Genomic DNA, 14,288 nt, shown 5'->3' on the forward strand with positions numbered 1-14,288 from the left:
AGACATTCTGGGGCCACTGATGTACCAAAACCTGAATCCTCAGCCAGGAGGAAGGTGGGCAGCAGGAGCCAGCAGCCGCCGTGTGCTGTGTGCCAAGAAGCAGCTCCAGGGTGTGCCCAGGGGCGGGAAGGGAGCGGGTCAGAGCAGCAGCCGTGCCCAAACGGCATCACCGAGGGCTGCTGGGCCCCGCTCCCACTGCAGACAGGAAAAGAAAGCCCCAAACCTCCCCAAACTGAGCTTGGTTGGAGGGGGACACCCTTGCTCCGTGCTGGAGGTCACGCCTGGATCCCACGCCTCGCCTTGAGCCCCCAGTTCAGGTGCGAAGACTGGAGTGGGGCCTGAGTGTGGGGCGGGGGGAGCCGGGCAGGTGAGGAGGCTCCACCTGCGGCTCCAGGGCTCCCGGCAGAGACGGAGCACCGGGCACGGGGGCGGGCCGGGCTGTCGCTGCCCTGGCGATGCCAGCGCTGCCATGGCAGCCTTGGGGTCCTGCCAGCTGCTGCACAAGGCCCCGGGAGGGAGCGGCAGCTCAGCCCCGCAGCAGCAGCAGCAGCAGCTCGGCTCTCGCAGGAGGTGCGAGCAAAGGTGGGCCTAGGTTTGGGGCGATGCTGTGGGTGCCGTGTCCGGGCTGGAGCAGCAGACACAGGTAAAAAGCTCTCTCTCTGCTGCAGGTTGGCCAGCAGTTGGATCCAGGGTTAGAGGCTGTCTGCCGTGCTTTGTGCTTGGCTGCTCAAAGGACCCTGTTCCTGCAGAAGGATGGCTGCAAAGAAAAAGGAGCTAGTGCTGCAGGTCAGTAGTAGCCAGGCCTTTAGCAGAGCTTGTAAACTCTCAGTAAGGGCAAAGGATGGAGTTCAGCCTTGGGGTATCTCAGATTCTGCTGGCAAAGCCCCTCTGCGAGGTCCTCGTGGGGAAGAGGCGTTCTCACAAGGCAGGTGGGAAGCGTGGGAGGACCTGGCAGGTCACAGCTGTCCCCAGTAAGGGCTGTGCGGTGCAGAGGGAGCTGCTGCAGGTTGTGTCTGGGGCCATTGGGGCCTAGCACAGGTTTAGCTGCTGTCAGGGACCAAAATGCCTCTGTTTTGTGAGGTAATGGCTCAGAGGACATTCAGGAGTAGAGAACTGGAGTTGGTGCATCTCCTGGATGGGCATTTCTGGCCAGGTCATGTATTCAGAAAGACTGCTGTAAAGGTGGAAAAGCTCAGAGGTACAAGAAAAACTCAAAGGCTGAAAAATCTATTTCACAGTGATGTGTAGAGGAATTTCTCCCTGTTTACACTGCACAGGTGACCTAGTGGTGCTTTATAACTACTGCATGGGGAGAGGGGGGTTCTAAGAGCAGTTCCCTATGCAAAAACATTGAAAACCCAAAGTGGGTTCAACAGGTCTGCTCTGAATTTTGAAAGCAGTTCAGTCTTCACAAGAGAGAAAGAATGAAAGAGATTATGGCCTTGTTTATTCACTGTTTAAATTGGAAAATGTGAATATGTGTAAGAAGGAAAGAGGGGCACTTTATGAAGATGGGAATAGTTTCTGTTGCTGCTTGTCCAGCTGTGTTCCTGTGGGATGGGGACCTTGACATCAACCAGACTGTGCACCTTTGGCAGCAAAGGGAAAGCTGGGATTTTTTACATCTGCAGATGAAAGCTGAACCTGTGTAGGACATGAGGGGATGTCCTGGAAGGGTTCTGGTTTTGTTAGAGAAAAGCCAGGTCCAAGCAGCCTCAGGACATTGAAATTAGCAAAGCACCTTGAAGAGTGCCAGCAGTCCTTGAGTCCGGTGGTTGAACTCATGGCTAAATTCATTATCACAAATTACTGTCATAAATCATTTAGACTCATTAGCATTCTGTGAAACACTCTGAGGGTGGTCCCAACACTAGGAATAATTAAATTTTGTAGTTCTGAGGGTGTTCTCTGAAAAAACTAAGCTTGGGGTCATGTGCTGAACAGGCCCTGAGTGAGACAAGGCCCTGGAGAAACTGCCCTGTGTGACCCCCAGTGACACAGCTCTGAACACCTGAGAGATGGCATTTCATTTGCAATGGAGTTTTCACTCTTGGAATTCTTGGCTGTGAGATTTTAACAGCCCTTTAATGCCCATTGGTGTTAATTATTGTGAAATAGCTGGCCTTGATGCAACTTCCTGTCTTCCATTGTAGTCTAAATGTAGCTGGGGTTGATGATACCCACTGAGGAAGGAATTAGGAATCTTCATTGTTCAGGATGAACAAAACCAGGTCTTGCATTTCTCAAGAAACCTTTTTTATTTTAACTTGCTGTGTTTTTCTAAGTCCATACTGAAGGGCACATTCTGTAAGATGGGGATGATGGTAAGGATTATATCCTTTCTAATAACAGCATTGGGAGTGTGGGATAATAGAGTGCAGCACATGGAATGGTCTAGGGCATCCCTGACAGGGTCAATCCCTGAGCAAGCTGGTCTAACACTGAGTTTTGTGCAGGGGATTAGGTGAAGGACTCCACAGGCCTCTCCCAGCCTAGAACTTTGTGTTCTCTGTTCACTGTGCTTTGGAAGTCTTTAGGTAGCAGCTGGGAATTCAGGTAAGGACATGCTGGGTCCTTAGACCCTGCTCTAGTGCCCACACATCATGGAAACTGTGTATTTACTAGTTCAGTTTCTCAAGGCTGAAACATCTCAAAGCAGTAGAGTTTGTGTGCAGGCAAAGTGAGAAACTGCTGCTGGAGAATCAGGTGGTTCATAGACCCTGTGAGGACTGGGCCTGAATGAGGTGTAGTTCGACTGGAGCCCTGGGCAGGCAGGTGGAGATCCTGACAAGGGGCTGTGGGTCCCAGTTTGGGGGACCCAAAACCAACCAACCAGCCAACCCCCAGAACAATTCTCTGCAAACTGAGTCTGGGATCCCCAGGCAGCCACTGTTCTGGTAGTGCCACTGAACAGGGGAGGACTTGCCGTTGGCTGGATGCTGCTGCCCCTTCCCTCTGCCTTTCCTTGAATCTTGTGAGACATCCCGATCAGCTGGTCAGAGGTGAGAGAATCACACCCAGAGGAGATTCCTGAGTGCTCAGGTAATGCCTCTTCAGGCAGGTGTGTCCCTCTGGAGCAATTTGTCAATATGTTTGCAGCAACTGGGTAGTACCTGGTGACTTACTGTGGCTTTTACTGCGTTTTTCAATTTTCCACACAGATTAACATCACTAGCCAGGAGCTTTGGGAAGAAATGCTGTGTCTCAAAGGACTCATTGGTAAGGGTTTGGTCAGCACACTGAATTGCTCTTGTTCTGTGTTGGAAGGACAGAAGCACTGTTAGGAATTACTAGTGTTAAGGATGTTTAGTCACTCTCTCCATTCCCCTTACCCTGAATGGAAGAAAAAAATATTCTAGCCAAGGTGAGACCAGTAGGAGGTTTTAGTCCTCTTCATTTATGTGGGACAGTCGTCATGCAATCCAAGCAGTGCTGGTCCAGGAGCTTCTGGAGTCTCCAATCTCCACTGCTTGGAACAGGACTGTCCCCAGCACGAGGAACAGCCCTGCCTCCCAAGGCTCTTGGGAAAACCTCGTGTGCTCTACCTCTGTGCAGCAGTTTTCCCTGGGAATTCTGCTACCTCCAAGGCCACAGCCATGTCCATTGTGGACTCCTCCACATCATTCTTAGCTTGTTATTTTATAACGTAATCCTGTCCTCTCATGCAGCATTGCAAACCTTGCAAGGATTTCCAGTTCAGAGCTGAATCCAGCCCTTCTAGCATATGGCCTATTGGTCTGTGTCTAAACTGACCCATTTTTACCTCATTCTGACTCATTTTCCTGCTTGCAGTTGTTGATGTGTTTCAAGCCTGGTGTGGCCCATGCAAACCAGTAGTGAATCTGTTCCAAAAAATCAGGAATGAAGTTGGCAGTAATCTCCTGCATTTTGCTGTGGTAAGATCTTATTTGGCACTGCTTAAAATACCCAGTCCCCTGAAATCAGCTGAGGTCTAAGGGCTGAAATCACTTATCTTTCCAGTATTTAGCCCAAACCATAGCAGTGCAGGAGTTGCAGCTGCTGGGAGTGAACCTGCCACATACAGGGGCTTGGGTATATCTATAAGAATTCATATAATTTAAGAATTTTCAGGCTTCAACTGCTTTATTCTTTCCAGATTTCTACTTAAGAAAGTAACATTAGACAGAGTCATTAACACATTCCCTCTGGTGTACAGGGAGAGGCTGAAGGAGCTGGATTTGGTCACCCTGGAGAGGAAAATGGACAGATGTCCAGTGGGGGGAGGATGGAGAAGGCAGACACTGATGTCTCTCAGGGGAACGCAGCAACAGGACAAGAGATAATGGGATAAGTTGCAGCAGGGAAAGGTCCAAGTAAATAGAAGGGAAAAGTATTCAGGTGGGAGTGTAGGACACTGGGACAGGTTCCCAGAGTGCTGTGCAGAGCTGATTCTTGGAGGAGCTCAAAACTGACACAGCCTTGAGCAACCTCCTGTACCCCTGAGTGCAGCTCTGCCCTGGGCAGGGACTGGAGCCCTTCCCAAGTCCCTCCCTGCCTCAGCCAGGCAGTGACTCTGTGTTCAGGTGCCTTTCCTGGCTGGAGGCAGCTCTGCACTGTGGACAGGGCCGAGGGCAGTGAGGTTCCTCATGGCTCAGCCCTCCTGTCTCTGCTGCCACTGCAGCTCCTCCTGGCACTTCTCTCAGTCCTCGTGGGCAGGAGCCCTGAACTCACTTGTCAGCTTTTCCTCTGGGACTCAGCCAGGCGAGCTGCTGGGAATAGATATCCCTGTCCCACAGGAGCGCTGCTCCAGCTCCTGCAGGTGACATCTACCTGCTCCTCAGGCACTGGAAATGAGCTGTGAGCTGGCTGTGGCCCTGCCTCTGACCAGTGTCATTTTGTCCCCAAAGTCTGGGACCCAGAGGTGTTTTCCTGTGTGTGGGTGGTGAGTACTAGCCAGCTGAGGGTGTCTGAGTCCAGGCACTTGCCTGTGCATCCCTCTGGAGCAGAAATGCTTTTCTAGAAACACCTATTTTATTTTACATTCCTTTTAGGCTGAAGTTGATTCCATTGATGCTCTGGGAAAATACAGAGGACAATGTGAGCCTGTCTTTCTCTTTTATACAGTGAGTGAAAATATTTTCCCATTAGCTGCATAGCAATAAACATGACCTGCTGGTGGGAACAAGTGTCCTTTTGGAAAGATATTTTATTTATTTAACGTGTGATTGGAATTTTATTTGCTCTGTATCTGCTGGTGATCAAATGCTGTGCAGATTAGAATTATACAGGCAGTGTGCTGCCCTATGGAGTCTCCAGGTTCAGCCTGCTGCTTCTGCAGGACCTCACTCCTCTCACAAGCTGCTTTGCTTCATCCTGAGACTGATGAGGAAGCACAAAGGAGATTGTTCCAAGGTTTCCCTCTTGCTGTGGAGCTGAGCAGCTCTGAGGGGAGGAGGGCCTGGTACATATAGTATGGGTGATGTGCTGCTGGGGGGAATTCCAGACTCCAGAGAGCACAACCTGAGCACTTGTTGACTGATTTGCTTTTCACACCTTCCAGGGAGGAGAATTAGTGGCTGTTGTAAGAGGAGCAGATGCACCATTGCTCCAGAAGACCATCCTGGAACAGCTGGCAGGGGAAAGGAAGGGTTTAGAACGTGGAGGAGAGCCTGTGGTGGTAATGGGTCACTAAAGCCTCAAACACCTGTAGATGTGCATGCAAGAGGAGAGGTTCAGCTCCCCAGGACCAGCACAGTTCTAAAGCAGAGCCACTTCCTTGCAAGAATCCCCTCCCCTGCCCAGCCAGCCTCCTAAGGCACTACCACAGGGCCTGGCTTTGTGTGTGTGGTCTAAAATAATGACACTTCTGAGGAGCAAAACTGCCTTAGGTGTGTGTGACCTGGTGCTCTTAAGGCGCCTCTAAAGCCTGCAGCTCTCTGCTGACATGTCCTGGCCTGTTCCTGGGAATGCTCTTCCCCCCGCTCTTGCTGTGCCCTGCCTGGACAGGCAGATCCTCTGCTGTCCCTGCTGAGCTGACCTGGCCCAGGACAGCAGGAGGGCTGTTCCTGCTCAGGGGGAGGTGGGGCGTGGGGCCTGCCTGGCACAGGCTCACCTGGAGGCGGTGTGTGGGATGTTCCTGGCTCAGCCATGTGCTCTTGCTGCTAGGTGCCAGACAGAGCCTTCTCCAGAGAGCAGGGAAGCACGGCTCCCCTTCAGGAGGAACAACGGGAAGGACAAACAGGTAAGGCAGGCACAGGTGTAGGGGCCATTCCTCCACTTGGGCACAGATCAGCACACATGGGAGAGTCACCCTGGAACATAAACAGCCCAGCATAGTTTGGGTGTCTGGCATTGTGAAACTGTGGATGTTTATCCTTCCAATGTGTTTTATCTTACATTTGACACCCCTTGCCTTCTGGCCTGGCAAGGGCTCTTGGAAGACCCACACATGGCTTTCTGTTTCCAAGTGGTTTTCAAAAGAAAACACAGATGCTTGGGTTCCAAATCTGGTTACACCATCTCCTGCCTTGTCTAAAATTAGCTATGAATCCCCAAAGGCTTTTGCCTCTTCTCCTAAAAGGGACATTTTTTCTTGGCTTTGCTGGGACGGTGCTGCATCCTGGCCCTGTGCATACCAAATCTTAGGCTCCGGAATGCTGGGAATCGAAGCAAAACCCTCCTGGGTTTAGCTGAAGCACCATGGGCTGAAGGGGCGTGAGGGATGTTGGTCTCTGCCTCTCCTTTCTGCGCCTATTGTTAATTTTGTCCATTTCCTTTCCTCGGAGGCTGACGCACCCATCGGGTCCGGGATGACAACCGCAGTTGTGGAGCAGATGCGAGCTTTTTCAATAAATACAAGACTCTCGTGTGGCAGCAGCACCGGCTCCGTGCCCCTCGGTGGCCGCTGGTGGCCCTCGGCGGCCGCCGGCGGCGCGCGGCCCCTTTAAGGCCGGCGCGGGGGCGGCCCCGCCGCGCTGCGGCTGCGCGGGGAGGAGGCTCCTGCCGCGGGTTCGAGTCCCGGCGGAGCCGGCCCGGCCATGGCCGCGGCCCCCGAGCCAGCGGAGCCCGAGCCGTGCCCGGAGCCGCCCGCGCACCGGCTGAGTGTGGTGGAGCTCGACCGTGAGCTGGACTCTCGCAGCGAGCTGGTGCGTCCCGAACCGCTGCGGAGGCGGCACGGCCGGGCCGCGGGGATTTGAGCCTGCCCGGGCGCTTCCCGCAGGGCCGAGGGGTTCGCTACGGGAGGGTCGGTGGGTCCCTCAGACACACGCGAGGGAGGGTCGGGTCCCTCACACAGACACCTGTGAGACAGAGAATCGGCGGGTCCCTTCACACGGCCGGGAGGGAGGGTCGGGCCCCTCAGACACCTGTCAGAGAGGGTTGGCAGGTCTGCTCAGACACCCGGGAGGGAGGGTCGGCGGCTCCCTTCACACACACCCATGAGGGAGGGTCGGCGGCTCCCTTCACACACACCCATGAGGGAGGGTCGGCGGCTCACTCCAAACACACCCGTGAGGGAGGGTCGGCGGCTCACTCCAAACACACCCATGAGGGAGGGTCGGCGGCTCACTCCAAACACACCCGTGAGGGAGGGTCGGCGGCTCCCTTCACACACCCGTGAGGGAGGGTCGGCGGCTCCCTTCACACACCGGTGAGGGAGGGTCGGCGGCTCCCTCCAAACACACCCGTGAGGGAGGGTCGGCGGCTCCCTTCACACACCCGGGAGGGAGGGTCGGCGGCTCCCTTCCCACACACCCGGGAGGGAGGGTCGGCGGCTCCCTTCACACACACCCATGAGGGAGGGTCGGCGGCTCACTCCAAACACACCCATGAGGGAGGGTCGGCGGCTCACTCCAAACACACCCGGGAGGGAGGGTCGGCGGCTCCCTTCGCACACACCCGGGAGGGAGGGTCGGCGGCTCACTCCAAACACACCCATGAGGGAGGGTCGGCGGCTCCCTTCGCACACACCCGTGAGGGAGGGTCGGCGGCTCCCTTCACACACCCATGAGGGAGGGCCGGCGGCTCCCTTCGCACACACCCGTGAGGGAGGGTCGGCGGCTCCCTTCGCACACACCCGTGAGGGAGGGTCGGCGGCTCACTCCAAACACACCCATGAGGGAGGGTCGGCGGCTCACTCCAAACACACCCATGAGGGAGGGTCGGCGGCTCCCTTCGCACACACCCGTGAGGGAGGGTCGGCGGCTCACTCCAAACACACCCATGAGGGAGGGTCGGCGGCTCCCTTCGCACACACTCGGGAGGGAGGGTCGGCGGCTCACTCCAAACACACCCGTGAGGGAGGGTCGGCGGCTCCCTTCACACACCCGTGAGGGAGGGTCGGCGGCTCCCTTCGCACACACCCGTGAGGGAGGGTCGGCGGCTCCCTTCGCACACACCCGTGAGGGAGGGTCGGCGGCTCCCTTCGCACACACCCGTGAGGGAGGGTCGGCGGCTCCCTTCGCACACACCCGTGAGGGAGGGTCGGCGGCTCCCTTCCCACACACCCGTGAGGGAGGGTCGGCGGCTCCCTTCCCACACACCCGTGAGGGAGGGTCGGCGGCTCCCTTCGCACACACCCGTGAGGGAGGGTCGGGCCCCGCAGACACCCCGCAGAAAGGGTCGGCGGGGGCGTCCCAGGCTATTCTGTGCCAGTTCCAGTATGGTGACATGGGTCACTGTCATTTACGTAGATCTCACGTTCTTCACCGTATCTAGGAAAAAACCCAACAACCCCCAAAGTTCTATATGGTGGGTGCCTGATGTAGCAGGTACAGAGTCAGTCATTTAATTTCTCTCTTGTTGCAAAACACTTTATAGTGCAATAGCGTGTTTATTCTCAGAACATCAAAAGTATTCTATGACTGTTTCTGGAAATAAGTCTCACACAGCCTCCAAGAAGGAACTATTATCCTCACTCAAGCAGGTGAAACTGTGTGTGACCCTGCCCTCGGAGCTCTCGCCTGCCTTTCTGGGCAGAGGCGTGTGTGCATAGCTGCTTTTCATGTGGCTTTAATTATAATTTGGAAGGTGGAGTAGGCAATCTAAACTCAGGTTGTGGTTTCTGATGTACAGATTGATGATAAAGAATTCGACATTCCTCAAGTTGATACCCCTCCAACACTGGAGAGCATCCTAAATGAGGTGAGTGATCCATTGGACAGGGGTAGGTCAGGTGAGGCAGCACATGCTCCTTTTCCTCTACTCCTACTGTGTTTTTCCTGGAAAACAAAATTGTAGAACTTGATGGTTTCCTGATGCTCGTAGGTAGCAAGTGCATTCTCAGTGGAGTAATTGCTCTGCAGTGTGTGATATGGAATTTTGTTTTTTTTTTTTTTCAATTAAAATATCCACAGCTGCAGCATAGGAGGTTTTCATCAAGTCTAAGCACATTTCATCTGTAGATCTGGAGAGTCACCTGAAGTCTAGAGATCATGTTAAAGGTCAGGGTCACCAAAGAGTTTTTTTTAGCTAAAAGTAATTGCAGAGTATTCAGGGTAGTTCTGAAGTTGTTGGGAGGAGATGAGAACTGGATTCTTCACAGCTTCATTTGTGTTGTTCCTTTCACATATGCAGCTCTCTGGCAGGAGCAGTAAACAGTCTCAGCATCTGATGTTATCTGTGGTACCTTGCAGGGGAGATCTGACTCTGTCTCACTTGTATCCAACTCCATGTATTTCTGCAGTAGCTGTGTGAGTGCACAATCCTTAGAAATGCAAAGAAGGGCATGGACGTAAAGATAAACTCCAAGAAAACAAGGTTTTTAACAAAATGAGGAGATGGGTGGCTGGATTGCTAGGAAGCTGGTATAAAAGGGAAAGGAACCTGCCAGGAGTGACAGTTCTTTTAAAAACCTGCATTAAAAACAGGTGTAAGGTATCCTGAACAGAGACGGTCTAGAAACAAGAGGAGTAGTAGGGGTAGCTGTGTCCTGTTTCTGCTGGTGCCTTGGGTAGCAGAAGTTTAGTAAATTTGGATGTTCTCAAACTGCAAGGACATGCAGTGACATCCATGTCAGAGGAGTAATTCCAAGTCTTAAACTTGAGAGGTAGTCATGAAGAAAATATAGTTCAGTGCAGATAAAGTCTTATTGCAGTATCTCAGTAAATGTAGGATGGGAATGACTGGCAAAACATCTTCTGAAAAGGATTTTAGCAGAGAAGAACCTGTCTGAGCCAAAAAGACAAACAGCTGCAGTTCAGAAAGAGATGCTTGATGGGCACAGGGCTGCCAGGTGTAAGAGAAACGAGGGGCAGCTGCTCTGCTCCCTGCTCGTTTGGCATCAGCTGGGGGGTTGTGTTTGCTCGCTCTGGCTCTGTGCTGAGAGAGCAACAGGAGCTGCACTGGCTTTAGAACACATCAGGGAGAATGGCTCTTTGAAAAACTGTAATAAAGAACTCCAGGCTAAGACTGAAAGGAGAGAGAGATTGCAAACAGAAGAGCTCAGAAAAGAGCAAAATCAACCATCATGGCAGCTGGAGGGACTGCTGGGCTCTTGGTGCCACTTAGTCAAGTGCTGGAGTAGATGATGATAATTCTAGGCCTTCTCTTGGCAATTTGGAGACTTGGGAACAGCTCTGTTAAAGGTCAGTAAAGTTTTGATGGAGTACATAATATTTGGGGAAGAAAAGCTAGTTGACTTTTTCTCCAGCCCACTTCTGTGATTATTGTGAATTCTGAAAACTGGGTCTTCCACAGAATCAGCCCAGTAAAGTAATAAATAGTTCTAGCTTTTAAATATGAGGCTTTCTTTTCCTCTCCTTGTCCATTTCCTTGCTGAATTGATGCTGCTTTGCTAATGTTTTAGTTCTGCTGTTGTGCATTTTGAACATTTAGCAAGCTGTGGTGATTCTCGCCCTCCAGACTGATGATGAAGAAGAGTCTTTCATTTTGGAGGATCCCTTTCTCTTGAACATTGATAACACGGATACACACTCCTATGACACCTCTTCTGTGGCCAGCTCTGACAGTGGGGACAGGACACACCTGAAAAGGTACTGCAGCCTCATGCCCTGGGAGGTGAAACCATTTGTGAAGGGGTACTGCTTACATCCATTGGAAACAAATCCTCCTTTTTTCACAGAACACTGTTATTCCTCCAGGATCACATAGGCAAAGATGGGATTTGTAGTTGCACCGAGGGCTGGCCTGTTTGAGCAATAAAGGCATTTTATGGGAGATGGATTGTTTAAATTTCTCCAAATTTTAATGGAATCTTTAAAGCACTGAATCATGATGACTCTACAGAAAATGTTTCAAAGAGGTGGCTGACCTAGTCTGCAAGCAGCTGGTGGTTATTTGTAAAAGGCAACCGCTGTCACTTCTGTGAGTGGACTGCTAATGTTGACATCTAAAATGTGATAATTAGCTCTAATACTGCTGACTTGGGTCGTTAATTACTCAAATGATGGCCTGAGCCACTCCCATGGCTGCCTTGTGTGCCATGAGCGGTTGCACAAGATAAAAACGCTCTGAAGTCCGATGGTTTACGTTGGCCTAGGGTGGTGTACAGGCTCTCTGTCCCTTCTGTTTTTCAGTAAGATGGTTTGTACTGAGAGAAGTGTTACCTGGAGAGGCTTAAATTTCTTCCAGTACAGAGTACACAGGAAGACCTGGAGGTGTTCCTGTCACCTTTGGGTAACGCTGGTTGCCGTGGTTATGGGTCCTTAGCCATTATACCAGCTACCAGCAACATGTTGGATGAACCTCTGTGGGAGCTGCTTGTTTGTGCACCTCTGGAGAGAGAAGACCCCAATGTTTGCCTGCTGGTTTGGGGAATTTGACTCTCTGGTTGTGTGAGTTTGGCAACAAAATTGCAGCTTTGCTGGGAATTTCCCTGTCCTGCCTGCTAGAGTTTACCAGTGCTCTTTCCAAATAACTGCTCCTGCACTAGTTAGTTTTTAAAGACGTTTTCTCCATAAACAGAAGCACTTAAGCTTTCATATCAGGTGAGTTGTGTATTAATTGAAGGCTGTTCTTTACCATACACCCAGTTTTCCTAGGAGGTCTGTATTCTGCTAATGAGCCTTTTCCACTTGTGTATTTTCTGTAGATACTCACCTTTACAGGCTGCAACTTCCTCACTCCCTGAAAGAGCTGAAGGGGTGTTTTCAGGATGTATAATGAATTCTAAGGCTTGCACTTACGTGCTTGAAACTGACCATTTGTTTGAAGAGCTAAGTTTTTTTACTCCAGTACACGAGTTAAAACCAAACTCTGTGCAGGTACAGCAGGGCAGAGCAGGCTTTGCTGATTATCTCATGTCTTATCTCCTTTTGTGGCCCCAAGAAGAAGAATGGAAACTGCATGAGTTACAGGTGTATGCAGAATTTACCTGCTGGCTTAGCTGTGGGTTAGGCAAATTTCCAAGCTTTTATTCTGCTCTAATGCTTTTTTGGTTCATTTCTTACTTCCTTAGGAAGAAAAAACTCCCAGATTCTCTCTCACTCCATGGATCAGTGATACGGCTCTCACTCCTGAAAGGGATTTCTGCCCAAATAGTGTCTGCAGCAGTAAGTGTCATCTTCTGGGCACCTCCACTAAGAAAAATGTGAAACTCTTCTGGTGTGTGGGGGGGATGTGTGTGTGTGAGATCTCCTGCCTGCCCCTGCTATTAGTTCTGTGTAACACCATGTTAGGGACATAAACTACTAACCAGTTGTCCCTCGGCTGCAGTGAATCAGGGCTTAGCTGACTTGCTTGGGTCACTTTTAGCCCTGATTTGTGCTGCTGGATGTCATGAAACTTGGTTGGAAATGTTCATATAACATGAAAGTGTGCTCAAAGGTGCTGAAACTGGGTTTGCTCAATGCTTGCAACAGGCACATGGCTCTTTGAGAAGAGCACAGTAACTTCCACGTGGAATTACGGGATGTTCTGCTTCCTCTCTGTTTCTGGGTGTTTCTAGCCAGTGGTTCCCTCAGCTCTGTCTGCCCCGGTGGGACCATTAAAATGCAGCTGCTGTTTATTTTTCTGGGTGCTGAAGTTCTAGTTATTAGACCTGAGCAATCTGGGAGTTGTGTCTCTCACTCGTGGGTTCTCCTGTTTCCCCAGGACAAAGTGGATGCTGGCTTGCCCACTGCAATTGTAAGTACTCTCACAATTTTCAAGGACTGTGTATTTAGCTTTCATGCCAATTTGTTAAAGCAGTAATTTAAGACAGCTGATAAATGTGTCTTCCTTGACTTTTCGAGTGGGAGGAGCCTTTCTTCACTGCCCAGCTGCCCCTCTGCTGATCATGCCCTCCCTTTTTTATATCATCACCAGGGCTTCTTAGTTGAGCACACTGAATTTCCCTAATTGTTTCTTCTTTGCCAGTTATTGCTTTGACTCCTAACAATTTTTTATAGAAATTTAATTGGAGTGCTCCAAGTGATGGGTTCAAAATCTCAGTGTCTCTCTGTGTGAAATATTAACTAAAAGGCTGTCTGAAGGATATTCCTGCTTAGCAATTTGCATCAAAGTTGTTGAAGTCAAGCATGCTAATTATGTCTAAATATGTCAGAAGTGAATCTGCCTATAGTAAATGAGAGGAGAAGCATTTTAATGAGGTGAAATACAGTCAGTACTTGTTTTGCCTTTGTGAAGTGAGTTTTAATGTTTTACAAAGAAACTAAAGATGTGCTCAGTCGCTTTGACTGTAGTAACAGCAGCCCTTAAGAAAATACGTTTTTGTTTAAAAAAGAAAAGGAAAAAGTAGTCACTTCTTAGGCAAAAGGCTGCACAGTGAAGTTGAAAACATGCTGTGACTGATGTGTACATAGAATAAAAACCTGTACTTGCACATCCAGACATCGAGGCGTTTGAATTTTTTTAATCTGACTTGTTAAGAAATAAAAATTAGAACAAGATGAATACATCTACAGCATTATGTGATTTCTATTCAGTTTTATTTCACTGAATGCAGGTTTGCAAGTGCAGTAGGATCTTGGAGGATATGTTTAATAGGATTTGTTTAATTTTCCATGGAAAGAAGTTGGAGTCTCTGGCTTGGTGTGGACTGCTCTTCAGGGGACCAGCACTGGCCAGGGTTTTAGAAGAGTTCAGATGTGGAAGTAGCAGCTGAGTTAGGATAAAATCCCAAATATTTATACTCAGCAACTACACCAAAAGAATGAGACTGACTGTAGAGAGATGAAATTTTGCTGTGGGTACCACTCTGAGCATTTGAATTTCAAACAGCAGAGGAAAAAGCAGCCCTCTGATCTTGAGATAATCTGTGTGATGGTTGTCCAGGTGTAGTACCTATCTGTCTTCATGAAGGAATTGTGCTTGTCACTTATAAATGGAAAAAGTTACAACCTTTGAAATCTTCCCCTTTTGGCAAACTT

General features: G+C 50.4%; 2 protein-coding genes across 10 annotated transcripts in view; both read left to right on the forward strand.

The window, feature by feature from the left end:
* Nucleotides 1-151: 151 nt before the first annotated feature.
* On the forward strand, nt 152-6,837 carry NME9 (NME/NM23 family member 9). 6 transcript variants are annotated; one of them, XM_048314208.1, is made up of 8 exons: nt 152-317; nt 669-786; nt 3,162-3,219; nt 3,793-3,896; nt 5,013-5,084; nt 5,522-5,638; nt 6,127-6,202; nt 6,747-6,837. In XM_048314208.1, exons 2-8 carry the CDS (start codon nt 754-756, stop codon nt 6,749-6,751), a joined length of 465 nt encoding a protein of 154 aa, XP_048170165.1. In that variant the 5' UTR covers nt 152-317; nt 669-753; the 3' UTR covers nt 6,752-6,837. The 6 variants fall into 6 exon arrangements, with proteins under 6 accessions (XP_048170165.1, XP_048170166.1, XP_048170169.1 ...); XM_048314209.1 differs by lacking the exon at nt 152-317 and adding an exon at nt 456-582 and having other exon boundaries at nt 5,013-5,058; XM_048314207.1 differs by lacking the exon at nt 152-317 and adding an exon at nt 459-582.
* Nucleotides 6,838-6,957: 120 nt separating this feature from the next.
* Nucleotides 6,958-14,288, forward strand: part of VPS8 (VPS8 subunit of CORVET complex) — a 69,591-nt gene continuing 62,260 nt past the window's right edge. For all 4 annotated transcript variants that reach the window (XM_048314202.1, XM_048314206.1, XM_048314204.1 and 1 more), the window contains exons 1-5: nt 6,958-7,106; nt 9,034-9,102; nt 10,822-10,952; nt 12,377-12,470; nt 13,012-13,044. In XM_048314202.1, coding sequence (XP_048170159.1) covers nt 6,999-7,106; nt 9,034-9,102; nt 10,822-10,952; nt 12,377-12,470; nt 13,012-13,044 — 435 coding nt within the window. In that variant the 5' untranslated portion in view covers nt 6,958-6,998. The remainder of the gene's footprint in view (nt 7,107-9,033; nt 9,103-10,821; nt 10,953-12,376; nt 12,471-13,011; nt 13,045-14,288) is intronic.

This window comes from Corvus hawaiiensis, chromosome 10 (genome assembly GCF_020740725.1).
Source record: "Corvus hawaiiensis isolate bCorHaw1 chromosome 10, bCorHaw1.pri.cur, whole genome shotgun sequence".
NCBI classification, from domain to species: Eukaryota; Metazoa; Chordata; class Aves; order Passeriformes; family Corvidae; genus Corvus; species Corvus hawaiiensis.